The sequence below is a fragment of the Dermochelys coriacea genome, chromosome 18 (genome assembly GCF_009764565.3).
Source record: "Dermochelys coriacea isolate rDerCor1 chromosome 18, rDerCor1.pri.v4, whole genome shotgun sequence".
NCBI lineage: Eukaryota > Metazoa > Chordata > Testudines > Dermochelyidae > Dermochelys > Dermochelys coriacea.
The window spans coordinates 12,545,535-12,561,027 of record NC_050085.1 but is presented as its reverse complement, the minus strand read 5'-3'; the positions used below and the strand labels follow the sequence as shown (position 1 = coordinate 12,561,027).

The 15,493-nt window shown below is 42.0% G+C and overlaps 1 protein-coding gene across 19 annotated transcripts in view; it reads left to right on the top strand.

Annotated features, from left to right (window-relative positions):
• The first annotated feature begins 228 nt into the window (after positions 1-228).
• KIF1B (kinesin family member 1B) overlaps positions 229-15,493 on the top strand; it is a 147,387-nt gene continuing 132,122 nt past the window's right edge. For 16 of the 19 annotated variants that reach the window (XM_038376609.2, XM_043499963.1, XM_043499968.1 and 13 more), the window contains exons 1-2: positions 233-515; positions 7,775-7,962. In XM_038376609.2, coding sequence (XP_038232537.1) covers positions 7,857-7,962 — 106 coding nt within the window. In that variant the 5' untranslated portion in view covers positions 233-515; positions 7,775-7,856. Of the gene's footprint in view, positions 516-7,774; positions 7,963-15,493 lie in introns of all 19 variants that reach the window. The other 3 variants (XM_038376612.2, XM_043499970.1, XM_038376613.2) reach the window with 3 other exon arrangements.

The following is a 15,493-nucleotide window of genomic DNA, read 5'->3' as shown; positions in this document are numbered from 1 at the left end:
GACTCTTAACGCCGTTTCGCAGTGGGATTGGTCAAGGAGGCAGCTCCTCTCCCCCCCCCCATGAGTGGCGTTGAGTTAGACGAGTCTATTCCTCTGTTTCGGGCTGTGATTGGAGCAGTGGCGCGATGTGATTGGGCGCTCAGCCCACGTCGCCGCGCTGGGATGGGGGGGAAGGGGCGTCGCCGCGCTGGGATTGGTGGCGGGTGGCGTTGCTTGGGGCTGTGGGCGGGGCGCTGGCGGGCTGAGGGATCGCCGCCGTCAGTCCGCCCGCGGGGCTCCGAGGCAGCGCAGCTGCTGGTGTTTCCTCCCGGGGGTTCGCTCGCTCGCGCTCTCTCTCTCCCGATCCGGGCGGGCCCTGGGCTCCCTGCCTGTCCCGGGGCACCGTGATGGGGCTGGGCGGCCCTTTTCTTCTCCTCTCCCTCGTTCTGCGTGTCTTCGTCGGCGCCTCCTGCTGCTGACTGCGCCGCGGACCCCGCTGGAGCCCCATCGTCCGCGGCCTGCGGCCCCGCTCCGAGGTGAGCCCCTGGGGGGCGATGGGGAAGCCGCCCGTGACAGGGGGGCAACAGCCCAGGGGCGGGGGTGGGAGGGAGAGAGTCTAGGGTCGGGGGAGGTAGGCGCCATAATGCGGCGGGGATGGGCGGGGGCCGCTTGTTTCCCCGGGGGTGGGGGCCGCTGGGTAGCTTTGGAAGGGGTTCGGGGGAGCCCCCCGGCGGCTCTGGCAGGGGACGCTGGTCCTGGAGCTTTGCGGGCAGGGGAGATTCCCCGGAGCTGTCAGTGCAGCGGCCCAAGGGCGTGGAGCTCGCTCGCAGCCTTGCCTCCTCCCTGCTGCGCCTGCCAGACCCGGCGCATCAGTCTCCCCTTTCCCCCGGGAGAAGCTCGGTGCCAGAGCCTCTGCGGTCTCCCCGGACCTCGCTCCCCAGATCCTCCTTTCTCCCCAAAGTGCGGGTCGAGCCGCATCTCTGCATCCTCATCTTCCAGGGTGCCTGGGGGAGGCTGTATTTGCTCCCTCCAGGGTTGTGAGTGAAGGAAGGTCCCAGAGCATCTGCTGAGGAAGGGAGGGGGGAGGAGACCAGAAGGGAAGGGGATTTACAGCGTTTTGGGACCCATCCATAGTGCTTGCATCGTCTGTATTCAGTACAGCAGAATTACCAGGGCAGCCATATTGGGATGATGAACGGACAATCCTCTAGGAACTAAATCGGGAGAGGGAAGGAGGGGGCAGGAGACGGAGAATGCAGAGGCTTAGCCGCTGTGGGGTCACGGACCGAATACAGCCGCTAAATCCAGGGTGCGGATTAGTACTACCAGTCACTGATGTCGGGTTGAATTTTACCTTTTTTTGTTGTTGTTGTTGTTGTTTTTGTTTTTTTTTTAATGCAGAATCAAGCTTAGGAGTGAAGTTATGTTCATAGTCCATTATTCAATGTCTTTCAACTAATAGTTTTTCCTTTCAGTGCTGTGTGTGTTGTTGCAGTTGTTTGCAGTCCTATATTTATTTCCTTTCGCATTCCTGTGGGGGGGGGGGGAAAGACCTTGTAATGACAGGGCTTTTGACACTGTATCCAGGTTCCACTGTATTCAGTATTTTAGCTGGCTTCAGTGCTTTCATTTAAACTGGGGAAAAAAAAATCAAAGTAGTTTGGCAGCCTGCACTGCAGCAATCCAGCTGATGTCTCAGGCTGTTATTTTTGTCTGATAGTTGGTGGAGTACCCAAAATTGGAGTCCTTATGGTTCTCTTGTTCATGGAGTCTTATTGCTTTGAACAGCTGCTCTGCTAACTTTCCACAGGCTAATCTCTCTGCTTGCCCCTGTTATCTTTTTAATGATGGTGCAGTGATTAGGTTACAGTTACCTAGGAGCCCATTTTTAATTTAAAAAGTAACACACTGTGCTAGGCAAATCCTAAGAGATGTAGAACTCAGAATTTGTTTTCAGTTATTGTGTAGTCACCAGTTTGGCTTAATCAGAGATGATACAATAGTTTGTCATTTCTCAAATATCTATCCTGTATCGAGATCCTAAGCTCCTTTTGCTACTTGAAGATGGAGGTCTGGCTATAAGACCATCAACTTGGATTTAAGCTGTGTAACTGGTTTTTTTCAGCTTGTCACTATTTATTTATTCACCCAAGTCCCTAATATCGTTGTCTTCAAGTTCCATTCTGCCCTTAGTTTCCATTTAACTAAAATAGATGTTCTTTTTTGGGGACAAAATAAAAATTAGTGACTGCAAGGAGAGCCTGAATCCTTGTGTTCCTGAAGATACTGTTGTGACTAGTAACTTACAAAATTGCTTTAGATAGCTGAAAACTTCATTTAAAGGGAAACTCTCAGCTACTTATAGGCCTCACATCTAGGTCTTGTATTTTTAAGTGGTTGTATAAAACTATATATAGAAATTTTTGAGTCTTTAAGCTTTAGCAAAAAAGAAAAATTTAAATGCGCTCATGTTTTTAACCCAAACATTGTACTAGTAACAGTGTATTAGAAGCCCAGAGGACACTGACCAGTGTATTGTATTTGTCACCTTGCGTAATGTGAAAAATGGTAAAAAGTAAACACTTCTGAAACTTGCTTGTTATTGACAAATTTAGATATTTAAATGCTCGGAGGTGGGGGTGAAATTAGTAGTAGTTTGAAATATGTAAATATAAATATGATAGGAGGCAGCAAACAGGTTTATTTCTCTCTTGACAAATACCTAGTTAGATGCTCAGGTGTTGCTCACCTTTAAGTTTGAGAACCAGGTAATGGTTCATCTTAAAGACGTAATAAAAGAATTGACAGTGCAGTTCATGATTTATGGGAGAGGTAATTGTTGAATTAGTTCTAAGTGGCTCACAGGATCTGGTCCAAGAGGTGAATATGACTGAAATATTTAATGTAATTAAATTTAACGTCCTTATAACAGGGAAAATACCAAAGATGCCCATCTCAGTCGCATTTAACTCCTAAAAGGGGAACAACACAAAAATGAGAAGCTAGTTAAACAGAAACTAAAATGGAAGAGTCGCAAGATTGAAACACGCCTGCCAACTGCATGGAAACGTCACACAATGCACAGTCAACCTGTGGAAGTAGTTGCCAGGAGATGTTGTGAAGGCCACAAGTATAAGTGGGTTTAAAGACAGAAAAAGAGAAGTTCGTGGAGGATAGGTTCATCAATGGCTATTAGCCAAGATTGTCAGGGATGTAACCCTATGCTTTGGGTATCCCTCAGTCTCTGACTGCCATAAACTGGAACTCGATCCATCCAGGAGATGGATCACTCAGAAATTGCTCTGTTCTGTTCCCTCTAAAGCATCTGGCCACTATTGCAAGACTGGATTCTGTGCTAGACGCACCATGGGTCTGACCTAGTATAGCCATATTCTTATTTTCTTATGAAAGTATTCAGTCTTTTACTTCACTTTTGTCCCAGTTTGATACCATGCAGAAGAAATGCCTAAGAATAGACCTTTAACAAACTCTTTCCAAGTCATTAGGAAAATGATTCATTCTGGGATGAATCTATTGGTAACTTTCTATGTGATATAAGGAACAAATCTGAGTTTGTGAATCTTATTGACCTAAACACCTATCAAAGTCTATGAACTCCAGCTGCTATTTTCTTGCAAGATGCATCTCTTGTGACAACTCCGTAGGGAGGCTGTGTTCTGTAGCGGTAAGAGTATCGGGAGCTAGAGAATCTGGGGTCTATTTCTAATTCACCGCTGGCAGCGGATGTCATACCATGGGTAAGTAACTTAACCTTGCTATTCTTCGGTATGTTAGAAAGGCATGAACCCATCTTAAGTGTTTTGAGGTCTGATTAAAATTGTTGTATAAATACAAACCATTGACTCTAATTTCAGCAAAACTTGAAGCTAATGGAGTCTTAGGTTACATGCTGTATCAATGTATTGGAAAGCGACCTTGTTCAGTGAGACAGTAACGAACCTGTATGGAATCCACTTGTAACCCTACATAAACAACTTTAATTTGTTTTTAGCTGTGAAAAGTAGCAGAGCTGAGATTGAGGTAAAATGAGGTGCAGTGTAATTACAACTGTAGGAAAAGAGTCTGAAAACATGTAGACAATTTATAATCAAAACCAGCTCATTGGTGTGTCCTATGGACTGTTTTGTTGTTTTAGTGATCCAGTTGTGTCTGAACTTCATTTTCTTGATTTCTGCCTTTAGAACAGGGTATACTTCAGCCTACAGTTGAGTCATGATGTCCTGCATATGACAGGCATCCTGTCAGTGTGTAGAGCCTTTTAACGTGAATAAGGTGTATCTATTTATAAAATTAGTTGACTATAGTTGAATGTGGTATCTGAAAATATGGCATGACTAATAAGAATGAAAAACCCAGTATTGTTTTGAGGCCCTTTGTTGTCCCTGGAAAGCTGTGATTAAACTCATCTGCTGCTGTTGGAGAGAGCATTGCAAAAGTACACCCAGGAGCAGTACCTGGCTTTTTGTATTCCAATTGTGGGTGGTTGTGTGCTGATCGGGCCTCACTCCCCATACTCCTTCAAATAATCTCATGTGGGATCTCCAGAGGTTGAGAGATATCCAGCTGCTTCCATTTTTCATGAATTTGGTTGTCTGCAGCATTGCTGCTGGAAGTATAGAGGGAACTCATTTTTATGGGGGGGAGTTATTGAAAAGAACAGAGTACAAAATACATTTGAACAAAGTATTTCATATGTTCAGCTTGGAGCATGCAAAGCTGACTTGATAGTGGTTAATCTGGGTTTTGAAGGAAGGGAATTGATTTCTCTTAGACGCTCCAGCAGGAAACTTACTTGTTTTAAAAAAAAATTCTGATCCACCAATAAGCAATGTCATTACTAAAGAGAAACCTGTCAGAAAGCATTTTGTCCTTGTGGGTTTTTTTTTTCCGTGCAAAAGGGCCAGCAGATGACTGAGACTTTTAGATAAATGGTTGAACTGTTTTCTTGAGGTTTTGATAGAATTAGGTACTGGAGGGTGTGAGGGAAGAAACATGACCCAAATCATTTTATGCTCTAAAGCATTAATGAGTGGAAAAGTTCAAATGAAGTAAAATACTTGACCTGCAGTACAAGTGAGGGCTTCTAGAACTTCCATTACACCATTCTGCTGTTGTGATGCTCGTAAATGTGTCACAAAGGGAGAAAAGCAGGCCAGTCTGGCAGCCAGATTCTATACCAGGGAAGGTTCTAAATGAATAGTATTGTGAGTGGTAGCATTGTCCTCACTTCTGGAACTGCACATCCCACACTTGATAAAGTTAAAGCTTGCACATTTTGCAGTCTTTTGATCTTCTTTACCATTTTTATTGGGGAGAGAGGGCTGGTGTTTTTATAATTGTCACTTCCCCCATTTAAACCCAATTTCAGTGAAGAATCCATTGGTATGTGTAAATCAAGATTCCTGATGATGCAATACAGCCTCCTATCATCCAGGTGTGCTTCTATCACAAGCACTTGCTGGGGGACAGTGACAGTGAGGACTAAAGCTTCAGCGTAGGCCACCCATGGGTTTGGTATTTTCAGAATGAATGGTACTTTCAACTAAAATTTTACACATAGCCGTAAACTGTCTACTAAAATTCAGTCTTATGCAGGGCTCTGAAGTTCCAGGGATAGGAGAAGGGACAGTTATTTGACTGCTTCAATAATGTGGTTGGAAGGAAAAATAAGCAATAATGCAAACCAAGGATTTTTATGAAATTAAACAACTTCAAAAGTTTAGGAAATTTACCTTCTAAAAAAAATCCTCTTAGCTGATGGCCCTGCTTATTTACCCTGGATTTGCTAGGACTTGTAGTTAGCAGCTTAACAAAATGTCAAAAATATTTCAAGTTCTTTATCAGGATGGGTGGGGGGAGTAGAAAGAAAAGAACCACTCAGCAAAATGCCTCGTAAAATTTCAGATAGCACATTCTTAGCAAAAAGCTCTATGTCCCCTTTATGAAATCTAGTTCTAGTTCTGTTATGTGAGAATGTACCATATAACTATTTTAGGCAATCACCTTTCTCCTCTATTGGGCCAAATGGATCCATTGTCTATTAATTTTGTACCAGGTTAATCTAGGGAGTGCTGAATCTTTCCCTAAACTGGATTTCATGACTAATTCAGCAAATTGCTTCTATTCAGGCAGGTTGCTATCTTCAGCAGCAGTATGCAGTTTCACTTGAGCATTAGTTTGACATAATGTATTTTTCCTTAGAGTGTACTGGTATCTGTGGGGATCATATCACTTTAGGAGGTGAAGGGGTGTGTGTGTGTGTGTGTGTGTGTGTGTGTGTGTGTGTGTTTAAAGTCATCTGATAAGGGTAAGGAATGGTGATGAAGTCCTATGTTTGTTGCTACCTGCCATGCAGGGAATGTTCTGTAGTGTTGGACTGCAGTGAATAACCATCTGGGGAGGGTAATCTATATGTGAAATACAGATCACTCTGCAGATCATCATAGGCCACTCAGAGTTGCTCTGGTTGGATTGGACTTTACTCTGTGGAAGAGCTTTTCCTGAGACTTGGTTTAAACTCTGTTTGTCTTAGCAGCAATTGAGAAGGAGGTATCAACCCTGTGCATATCTGTGACTTGTCACGTTCTGTCACCTTAGTTACATTGTTACCCAGTTGCATGTTATTGATTACAGTAGACAACTAAAATTGTAACAATTACCTGGTTAGCTACCTTGATAAACCCTTGAGAGGAGCAACATCCTTGTTAAATAACTTGTCCTGTTTTCTGGGATGAGACAACCTTTCCCTCTCTGTGATGCAGTGTCATCCTCTGTCATTAGTGAGGTGAAGTAATACAATTTTAATTAAATACGACTGTGCCATGTAAAAATATCAGAGAATGAATTAGGCCATGCCTAAGACTTTTTTTTTTTTTAAACCAGCTGGTGAATCACTTTTGTACTTCCTGGTCCAAGCCTGGAATAAAAATGCTCTTTCACTGGAGATTCAGAGTTTAATTAACTATGGGATCAATTTCTGGGTGCTCTGACCCATATATCCACACTTACAGAGCTATATCCAGCACAGACCCAGCCTTGGCAGAAGGAATTGGGACTTTACCTGTTTAATAAAATAGTATTTAAGGAGAGATGTCGAAGGTTCCAGGGTGTACTGGTTCCAGCCTGCACAGTTATCTGGAGTGGACTTGCCTCCTGATTTAGAACTGGATGCAGTGCATTGTTTTGTGCACTAAAAATGCTCAATCATTTGGATGTGACAAGAGTTGAGCCATAAATATTTTTATTGTGATTTGAGCAGATGAGTATATTGGTTAACATCTGATGAGGTAGAAATTTTAGGTGGGAAATCCCTTTGAAAGGCAAGTCTCTTAGAGTAGTGTCTGCTTGAAGGACACTAGATGTGCAAGCAGTAACCTAAGATTTTAATTTACTTTTGAACAGAGGAAATCCCTGGGTGTTTGCCGTGTTCTCTAAGCTTCTATGTGCCAGTGAAAAGAGCAAACGGCACAAAGACCTGGGGTCCTTTTCTCTGATGCTATGGGCAGAGCAAGAGATGCCAGTAGTGCTAGTCTTCACTCTTTCTGGGAAGGGAGGCAAGGAGTGAAAACACTTATTTGTTCACTTCAAGAGCAGTCTGCATTGGGTGACCATGGGCATTGACTAAGAGCATGATGGGGATATCTCTAGCTTTGGATTCTCTGAATAGACATAAAAACTTGTGATGTGTTATGTGTTAATCTGAGGCAAGATTACAGATTAATGTAATCTGACTTGAATGTATTTTTAAAGTAACTGAATCTCACTTTCTCTTTAGAAAACTACAAGAGATCATAAAAAGGAGAAAAAAACCCCACCTTTGCATCTGATTTCTGGACTCAACACTATAGGACATCAAAATGTCGGGAGCTTCTGTGAAGGTGGCTGTCCGGGTCAGGCCCTTCAATTCCAGAGAGACCAGCAAAGAATCCAAATGCATCATCCAGATGCAAGGCAACTCAACCAGTAAGTTCATTCTGACCTCCTAATAAAATCTACCCCTCCCTGTTCCCCTCCTTTGTCCTCTTCTTTGATCAAAGTAAACTGAGTACTGTGAACATTACAGCATCTGGAATTACCCTTTTAGGGAACCTGTTTCCTCTTGCAAGGCTCTTATGGGTGATTTCATTATTTTTGTATTTGACTAAAGAAGGCTGAATCCTGGGTATCTTGATTTTTGCGGCAGGTAATGTTAGCTGGTGGTGAACTGAGAGCTCTGGGGGAGGAATATGATGTTGAAGTGAATGTTAGGGCTTGTCCACATGGCTGAGTAATTTGTGCTATGGGGGTGTGATTTCTAAAGTGCCCTAATATTTGTCATTAATTGGTTCATGTAGGCCCTGGTGGTGCACACTAAAGGTTACTGTTTGAGTCATTTAATCAAATGAGGGGTTACTTGGAGTTGGGATAGTTTTAGCCTCTGGGACCATCTTCCCCCTGCAGTTCTCCTTCATGGTTGGTTGACTGAGGAGGCCCAGAGTTGGAGGGACAGGTAGTTGGGAGACAAAGCGGGAGCTGTTCACTAAATGTAAACTAAATCAAAAACCTATACCCACCCTTTTTTATGTAGCTTTTAATTTTCAGCCAACTTCCTCTGAATACTGACTGCTTCCCTACTGGTGTGTTCCTTGGGGCAGACTGCCCAACACTACATTATTGGGTAACCAGAAGTAAACATACACCATTTACTTGGATGTTACTTGCTTATGTTTAGGTAACTGGTAATATTCAGTAACTGGGGCTCTCTCTCCTTTTGAGCTGAGTTTCTCCTTCAGACTGATCCTGCACTGACGTGTTAAATCTGTTTGTGACATCAGTTTATTCTTATGATGGTGGTTGTGACATCACCAAAAGAGATGGGCCATGCACAAGACAGCCTTAATCTCAGCACAAATACTTCTAACTACTGGCATGATGGAAGATCTTGGAAAGATGAAATTCAAGTTTTCTGTCTAGTAGATTTGAAAGTCCCCCTAAAAACAAAATGAAAACTGGGACTTAAAATATTGTAGATGCAGTTTACTTCCCAATAAGTATTTTAATGTTTAAATAAATCCTTTATCTAAAGATTGCGTGCCAGATTACAGCTCAGTGCGATTTAGATTGGGAGAACTAAAAGCCCTATCAGATGGCATTTATAATGGGAATGCTACACAGGCATGGAGTTAGAAGACCTTAACTCAAGCCTCTCCTTTAACCCTGAAATGAGGTCTGTGTGGGGTTTTTTTTTGTCTGTTTTTTGTTTTCCCTTCCTTCTTGCTGGGTTGGTATCTTGAAGCAGTAATTTTCAAGTTAAAGCACAGGCTTGAGTTAAGATCTTCCAACTCCAGGTCTGTGTGGAAATGTCTTGCTTATGGTCCAGTGACAAGGGTGCCTGGGTTCCAGCCTAAGTTAATATAACTTATACTGCTCAGGGGTGTAAAAAATCCTCCCCCCCCCCCCATTTCCCCCAAACAACACAAGCTTTGCACTGTCCACACCAGCGCTATGTTGGCAGGAGATGCTCTCTCACTGATATAGCTTCCGCTTCTCATTGAGGTGGAGTAATTAGGCCAACAGGGGGGTCTTCCATCAGCACAGCATGTCTTCACCAGACGTGCCACAGCTGTGCTGATGTAGCATTGTAGTGTAGATTTGCCCTGGGTCTCACACAAGTTGGCTGAGATGATCCAGTTTAAATGACCAAGGCCATTTAAAGACTGGGGGAAGGGAGTCTTAAATTGCAATGGTTCTGGAATCATTGCAGTTTGAATCGGGGGTTGGGGGGAAGAGAATTAGCTCTCAACCTTCACAGTAGAAGGAAAATATGTCAGGAATCTAGAGGGGTGGGGGGAACAAGAGTTTTCTTAAATGAAAAGAACAGGTTTTCAAGATGATAAAATATGGGGGAAAAGAAATGGGAGGGAGGAATGACATGTCTTGCTGCGATTGGTCACTAAAGAGTCTATAGGAGGCTTTGGTCTGACCATATCCAATTTAAAGTTAGGGTTTTCCTCTTGTGTGCAGATGGCCTAGACATTAGATCTGTGGATACAGATTTAAGACTTCTGGGTTCTATTCCTGGCTGTCATTGACTCATTTTGACTTTGTGCAAGTCATTTAACCTTGCCAAGACTGCTTTCACTGACATAAAATAATTGTAAAAGTTAGGCTTGGCCTGTACTGTCTTAAAAAATGAATTCAGAAAAGGGCATAAGCTTAGTTTAAACTCCAATTTCTCTCTAGTTAGTATCCAAAGAAGAGCTCTGTGTAAGCTTCTCTCTCATTATCAGAAGTTGGTCCAATAAAAACTACTACCCCACACATCTTGTTTCTCTAGGGACCAAAGAATGCCATACAAGTCCTGTAGTTTTGGTAAGAATCTCTCCTGATACCTGATTTTTGAACATACGGTAGTAGAACTCTCAGTAACGAACACTTTAGGAATGCAGGTTGTTTGTAACTATGAACAAAATGCTATGGTGGTTCTTTCAAAAGTTTACAACTGAACATTGACTTAATACAGCTCTGAAATTTTATAATGCAGAAGAAAAATGCTGTTTTTAACCATCTTTATTTAAATGAAACAAGCTCAGGAACAGTTTTCATACTTGTCAAATCTTTTTTTAAACTTTCCTTTTATTTTTTTAGTAGTTTACACTTAACACTGTACTGTACTGTATTTGCTTTTTTGTCTCTGCTGCTGCCAAATTGCATTCTTCCAGTTTCAAATGTGGTGTGTTATTGACTGTCAGTTTGTAACTCTGAGGTTCTCCTGTATTTCTCACATGGTCCCTCCCTACTTATGCTAGTTGGGCAAGCCAGTGATAGGCTATATAATTTAAATTGTGTTCAAGCTTGATTTTTAAACATCTCATTAAATGGTGCAGACAGGAGTCTATCTAAGGGCTTGTCTACACTGTTACTTTACAGCTCTGCAACTTTCTCACTTAGGGGTGTGAAAAAACACGCTCGGAGCGCTGTAAGTTTCAGCGCTGTAAAGTGCCAATGTAGACAGTGCACCAGTGCTGGGAGTTGTTCCCCTCCTGGAGGCTGGTGCCGCGACTACACAGCCACCTTAAAGCACTTTGGTCCTTCCACCTGATGATCGTATAGAAATGCAGAGTAGCCAGTAGCAAACATACCAATGACGATCACTCCCCATCTTCATTATCTGCTTTTTAGGCAAGTGAAAAAATTTAAGAAAAGCTCTACCCCAAATTTCTTGAAACCTCTTTTAAGGCATGGCTACACTGGCACTTTACAGCGCTGCAACTTTCTCACTCAGGGGTGTGAAAAAACACCTCCGTGAGTGCAGCAAGTTACAGTGCTGTAAAGCGCCAGTGTAAATGGTGCCCCAATGCTGGGAGCCACGCTCCTATTGCTCTAAGCTAATCCCCTCGTGGAGGTGGAGTACCAGGAACACTGGGAGATCTTTCTCCCAGTGCTGGCACTCGACCACACTCGCACTTCAAAGCGCTGCTGCGGGAGCGCTCCCGTGGCAGCATTTTGAAGTTTTGAGTGTAGCCATGCCCAAAATGTTGTTGTAATTGCAGGCAGGGTTGTTCTTTGCTATAGTGCCTTTGTAACTGCAGGGTTTATAGGCTGGCTTCTTAGGCTGTTAAACTTTTTGCCAGTCAGTGCCTAGCAGTGTTGTTGGGGTTGCTACCTAGCAAGAGAACCCAGTGAGATTAAGTGTAACCTCGTGGGCAGCGGGTGAACCCCAGGCTCCGGGAGACTAGCCCCTTGCCCGGACTAGCTGCTGGAACACAGAGTTCCTCACCGGTCCACGGCAGCCAGTCCCCCCGCCTCCAGCCGCTCTCTGGCCAGGAGCTGGCCACAGCAGGTCCATGCTGGAGCCGGTGGGGAGGCAACCCTCTCCCTTGGCTGTGGCCCTGAGCCCCTGTGCAGGGCTTAATAGGCAGCTGCGTGGCCTTGCAGCTTAGAGGGAATTTAGATCCACACTAGGAGTTCTATTAGTATAACTATCTTGGTACCCTCTCCTCTCCCACTCCCAAAATATCGCACCTCTATTTGAAAGTTATAATAAATCTTCAAGTAATGGATTGGGAGAACATGTGATGTGGTGGTGTCTCTTGACTGAGTTCTTTAGAACATGTGGCTTGTCGTATGTTTCTCTTAATGTGAATTTGAGTCATGTAGGGTGGCGTGAAGGAGCTTGTCACAAGTCAGTGATCTTGGTGTAAGACGGCAAACAAAAGCACTGGAAATAAGAAAAAATTCCAACTATGAAGAGTCAAGTTTAGATATGATAGCTTGAATGCCTGCTTGAAAATATCATTTCAAAAGCATCCGAAATTTTTTTAGAAAGGGGATGCTAATAGTTCAGATCCCAAAATTTAATTCATACAATAAGTCTTTACAAAATATAGCATGTGCAAATATGTTCACAAAATATTTTAAAATGTCAATTAAAGTATTTGGTATTTATTCTATTCTTGATTCAGTGTTGAAAACGCAATTACATTGTGCTAATACATGTAAAACAAAAAATGGGTTCTCTTGTTTTAGTTTCGGTTGAGTTTCACGGTTTAGGCTGAGTGAATTTAAGTAAATAGCATAAATGGTGAAAAACAAACTATTTGTAAAATGTTTCTGTAAAGTTGCTAAAAATACAAGTAACAGACCTTTTAAAAAAAAATATTGCCCTCTAATTATAGAGGTAACTGAGTCTTAAATTTTAAAAGGCTTTTGATATGCCTTCATAGTACAAATGACACAGAAATATGAAACTGTAGAGGAAGCATGCTTTACTTGGTAAGGTACTAACTGGGGATCAGACTTGGGTTCTATTCTCAGTTCAGCCACTGACCTGCTGTGACTCTAGGCAAGTTACTTGCAATCTTAATTAACACCACAAAAGAGAACAGAGGTAAACACTTGGGGTAGGAATTGTTTTACTGTCCTGTGGTGTTTGTACAGTGATTCGCTTAATAGGTCCCCAGTCAATCTTGTTTGGGGCTTATAGGTTTAAATAATAAAATGCTGGTAGTCATACTGATTGGTCCCTTCAAACATACATTTTAAAATGCCAGAATAGCTTGTTTCATACTAGGGACTTGAACCTATGATGTTTAATTAAAGAACTTCAAATAATTGGGGGCAGGGGAATGCTTTTTTTTTTAAATTTTCAAATGAGTAACTGGGTCTGTTTCACTTTCTAGAAACTTCTGAGCAACTTAAATAAACTTTGGACCTGAGACCTTGTCTAGTAAGTTCTGTTCTAGGGTCAGTGTTAGAGCAGTATGTTAAAGCATTAGAAATCTGATATTAAGCATTTCCATTATAATTATAAGGTGGATAATGACTCCCTATTATACCCACAAATGTTATGTGTATTTATAGAAATAACTTCACCAACCAGTGAAAGAGCTATTCCATGGCAATTACTTAACAGCACATAGCAAAACTATGCAGTAGGTACAGACAAATAAAGAATACTATAGCCACCTAAAGCTGCAAGATGCTGAGGATGATATACTTACTCTTGCAGAAAGTTCTGAGGGATTTTAAGTATCATGAGTAGCCAAGATTTTGAGTTCTGAAAAGGGTAGGTAGAAAGTACCATGGGAATTTTCACATCAGTTCTGTGAACATATTTATTAAATGCATTTTCTGTAGCTGTGTATTAAGTTTTCTCTCTTAATATGCTAGCTTATAGTGTAAATTTTGTTTGGCCCTGGTGATGCACGGAGACTGCAGGAATAACAGTCAACCCAAGTATAATACTGTGTATTTAAGGAGTTGTGTGAATGAATCATCTTTTCAGAACTGAAATATATTCTGGAAAGGCTGAAATCCTGCAGTCCAGCTGAAGTCATGTGCTCACTGCATTAAGGGACTGGTACGTTGGCAGCAAGCCTGAGCTGCTTGTTGAGATCATAGTTGATTGCAGATGGTATGCAGCTGAATGTTACTGCCATAAGGTCTTTGGAAATTGAAGAGGAGAATAGAGAAATTGTTGGAGATGTTCATGGGCATGGAGAACTGAGAAGTTACTAAACAGTACTGTTTAGGCACTTAATTTAAAAAAGCAGCAGGGTTCAGGTCAAGGCCAAAGTAGTGTGTGTGTTGGTTTTTTTTGTTCTGTTTTGGTGCTTGGATCTTCATTTAATTCACTGAGTTCCAGGCTCATTCCAGCCAAGGAAGTTCTAACTTCTTCCTAGGATCTGATGAAGATTTGGTGTTAATATTGAAGAATGAAAATGAAGACTTAGAAATATTTGCAAAAACCATCTTAGTATGGAAAGTTGATTTAAGGAATTGCTACATTTTAGTGATGAGTAAGTGAAATGACCCCTGCATCTAATGCATGGAAAGAAAGGCATGCTCTACATGTAATAGTCATTATTTTTACAGTGGTTATAGAGATCTGTCAAACGTAAATATATTGAGATTTTCTTTCTTTGTTTATTGGATATGCGAGCTCAACTCTTATGTATTTAAGAAGCTCTGTGTTGCTTTACTTCAGTGGAAATGATTGGGTAAGCTCTCTGTCCAGACACTTAAGAGAGACGTAAGGCCAGGTTTCTGAATAACAAAAGAATATGGTTAAAGTCAGGTTTGAGCAATGGCTGAAGCTGGAAGAGAGAAGACCCCATTTAAATACACGTTCAGCTAGCAAAGAATGCAATTATTGCTTATAAAATTCTAGTTATTCAGCTTGTAAATATTAATACACCAACACATCCCTTTTCTTAAGTCAATTTGAAGAGAATGTTAGTCAAATAACTGGAAGTGAAAGAACCACAAAAAACTCGACTCCCAAATTAGCTGCTGGCTGGAATAGCAGCAATTTTTGTTTTTAAAGAGTTTTAGATACTTTTGTTTTCATTTAGAATCAGATTCATTTAAAAAAAAATAGCCACCAAAAAGATGGTTTTCTGGGATTAAAAAATTGAACAAAAACTAAACAATCATTGATTTTTGCAGCTTTCCTAGCTGACATACGGCAGCTTTTTACAACTCCTTGGAATTTTTTTTTTTTTTTTTTTGGCTGGGTACAGTTAGGTACACATGCACAGCACACCTGATTATTCAGCTAGATGAGAAGGAAACTGACAACATGTAACACTCGGGCCTGGGCGGCACAAAGGAGGGGTTGAAGTAAGATACGCAACTTCAGCTACGCTATTCGTGTAGCTGAAATCGAAGTATCTTAATTTGACTTACCTGGCCATCCTCACGGTGGCCTGTCAACCGTGGCGGCTCCCCTATCGACTCTGCTTAGTCCTCCTGCCAAGGTGGAGTACATGCGTCGATTCGGGGATCAATTTATCGATCACTACCCCCCGATACAGACATTCCTTAAGCTTTGACTGCTGCTTGCATAGTTGACCACCCCCTTGAAATGGTCACATTCCACAAATCTCTGCTTTAGGTTTCAAGGCTTAACCCCTTGAGTTCATTCTGCAGTTTTTTCTTTCACAGAGTTGGACAGTGATCATGAAAACTTGGCTGTTCTATAACCATTGAGCCAGGTGATCATTTGTATTGA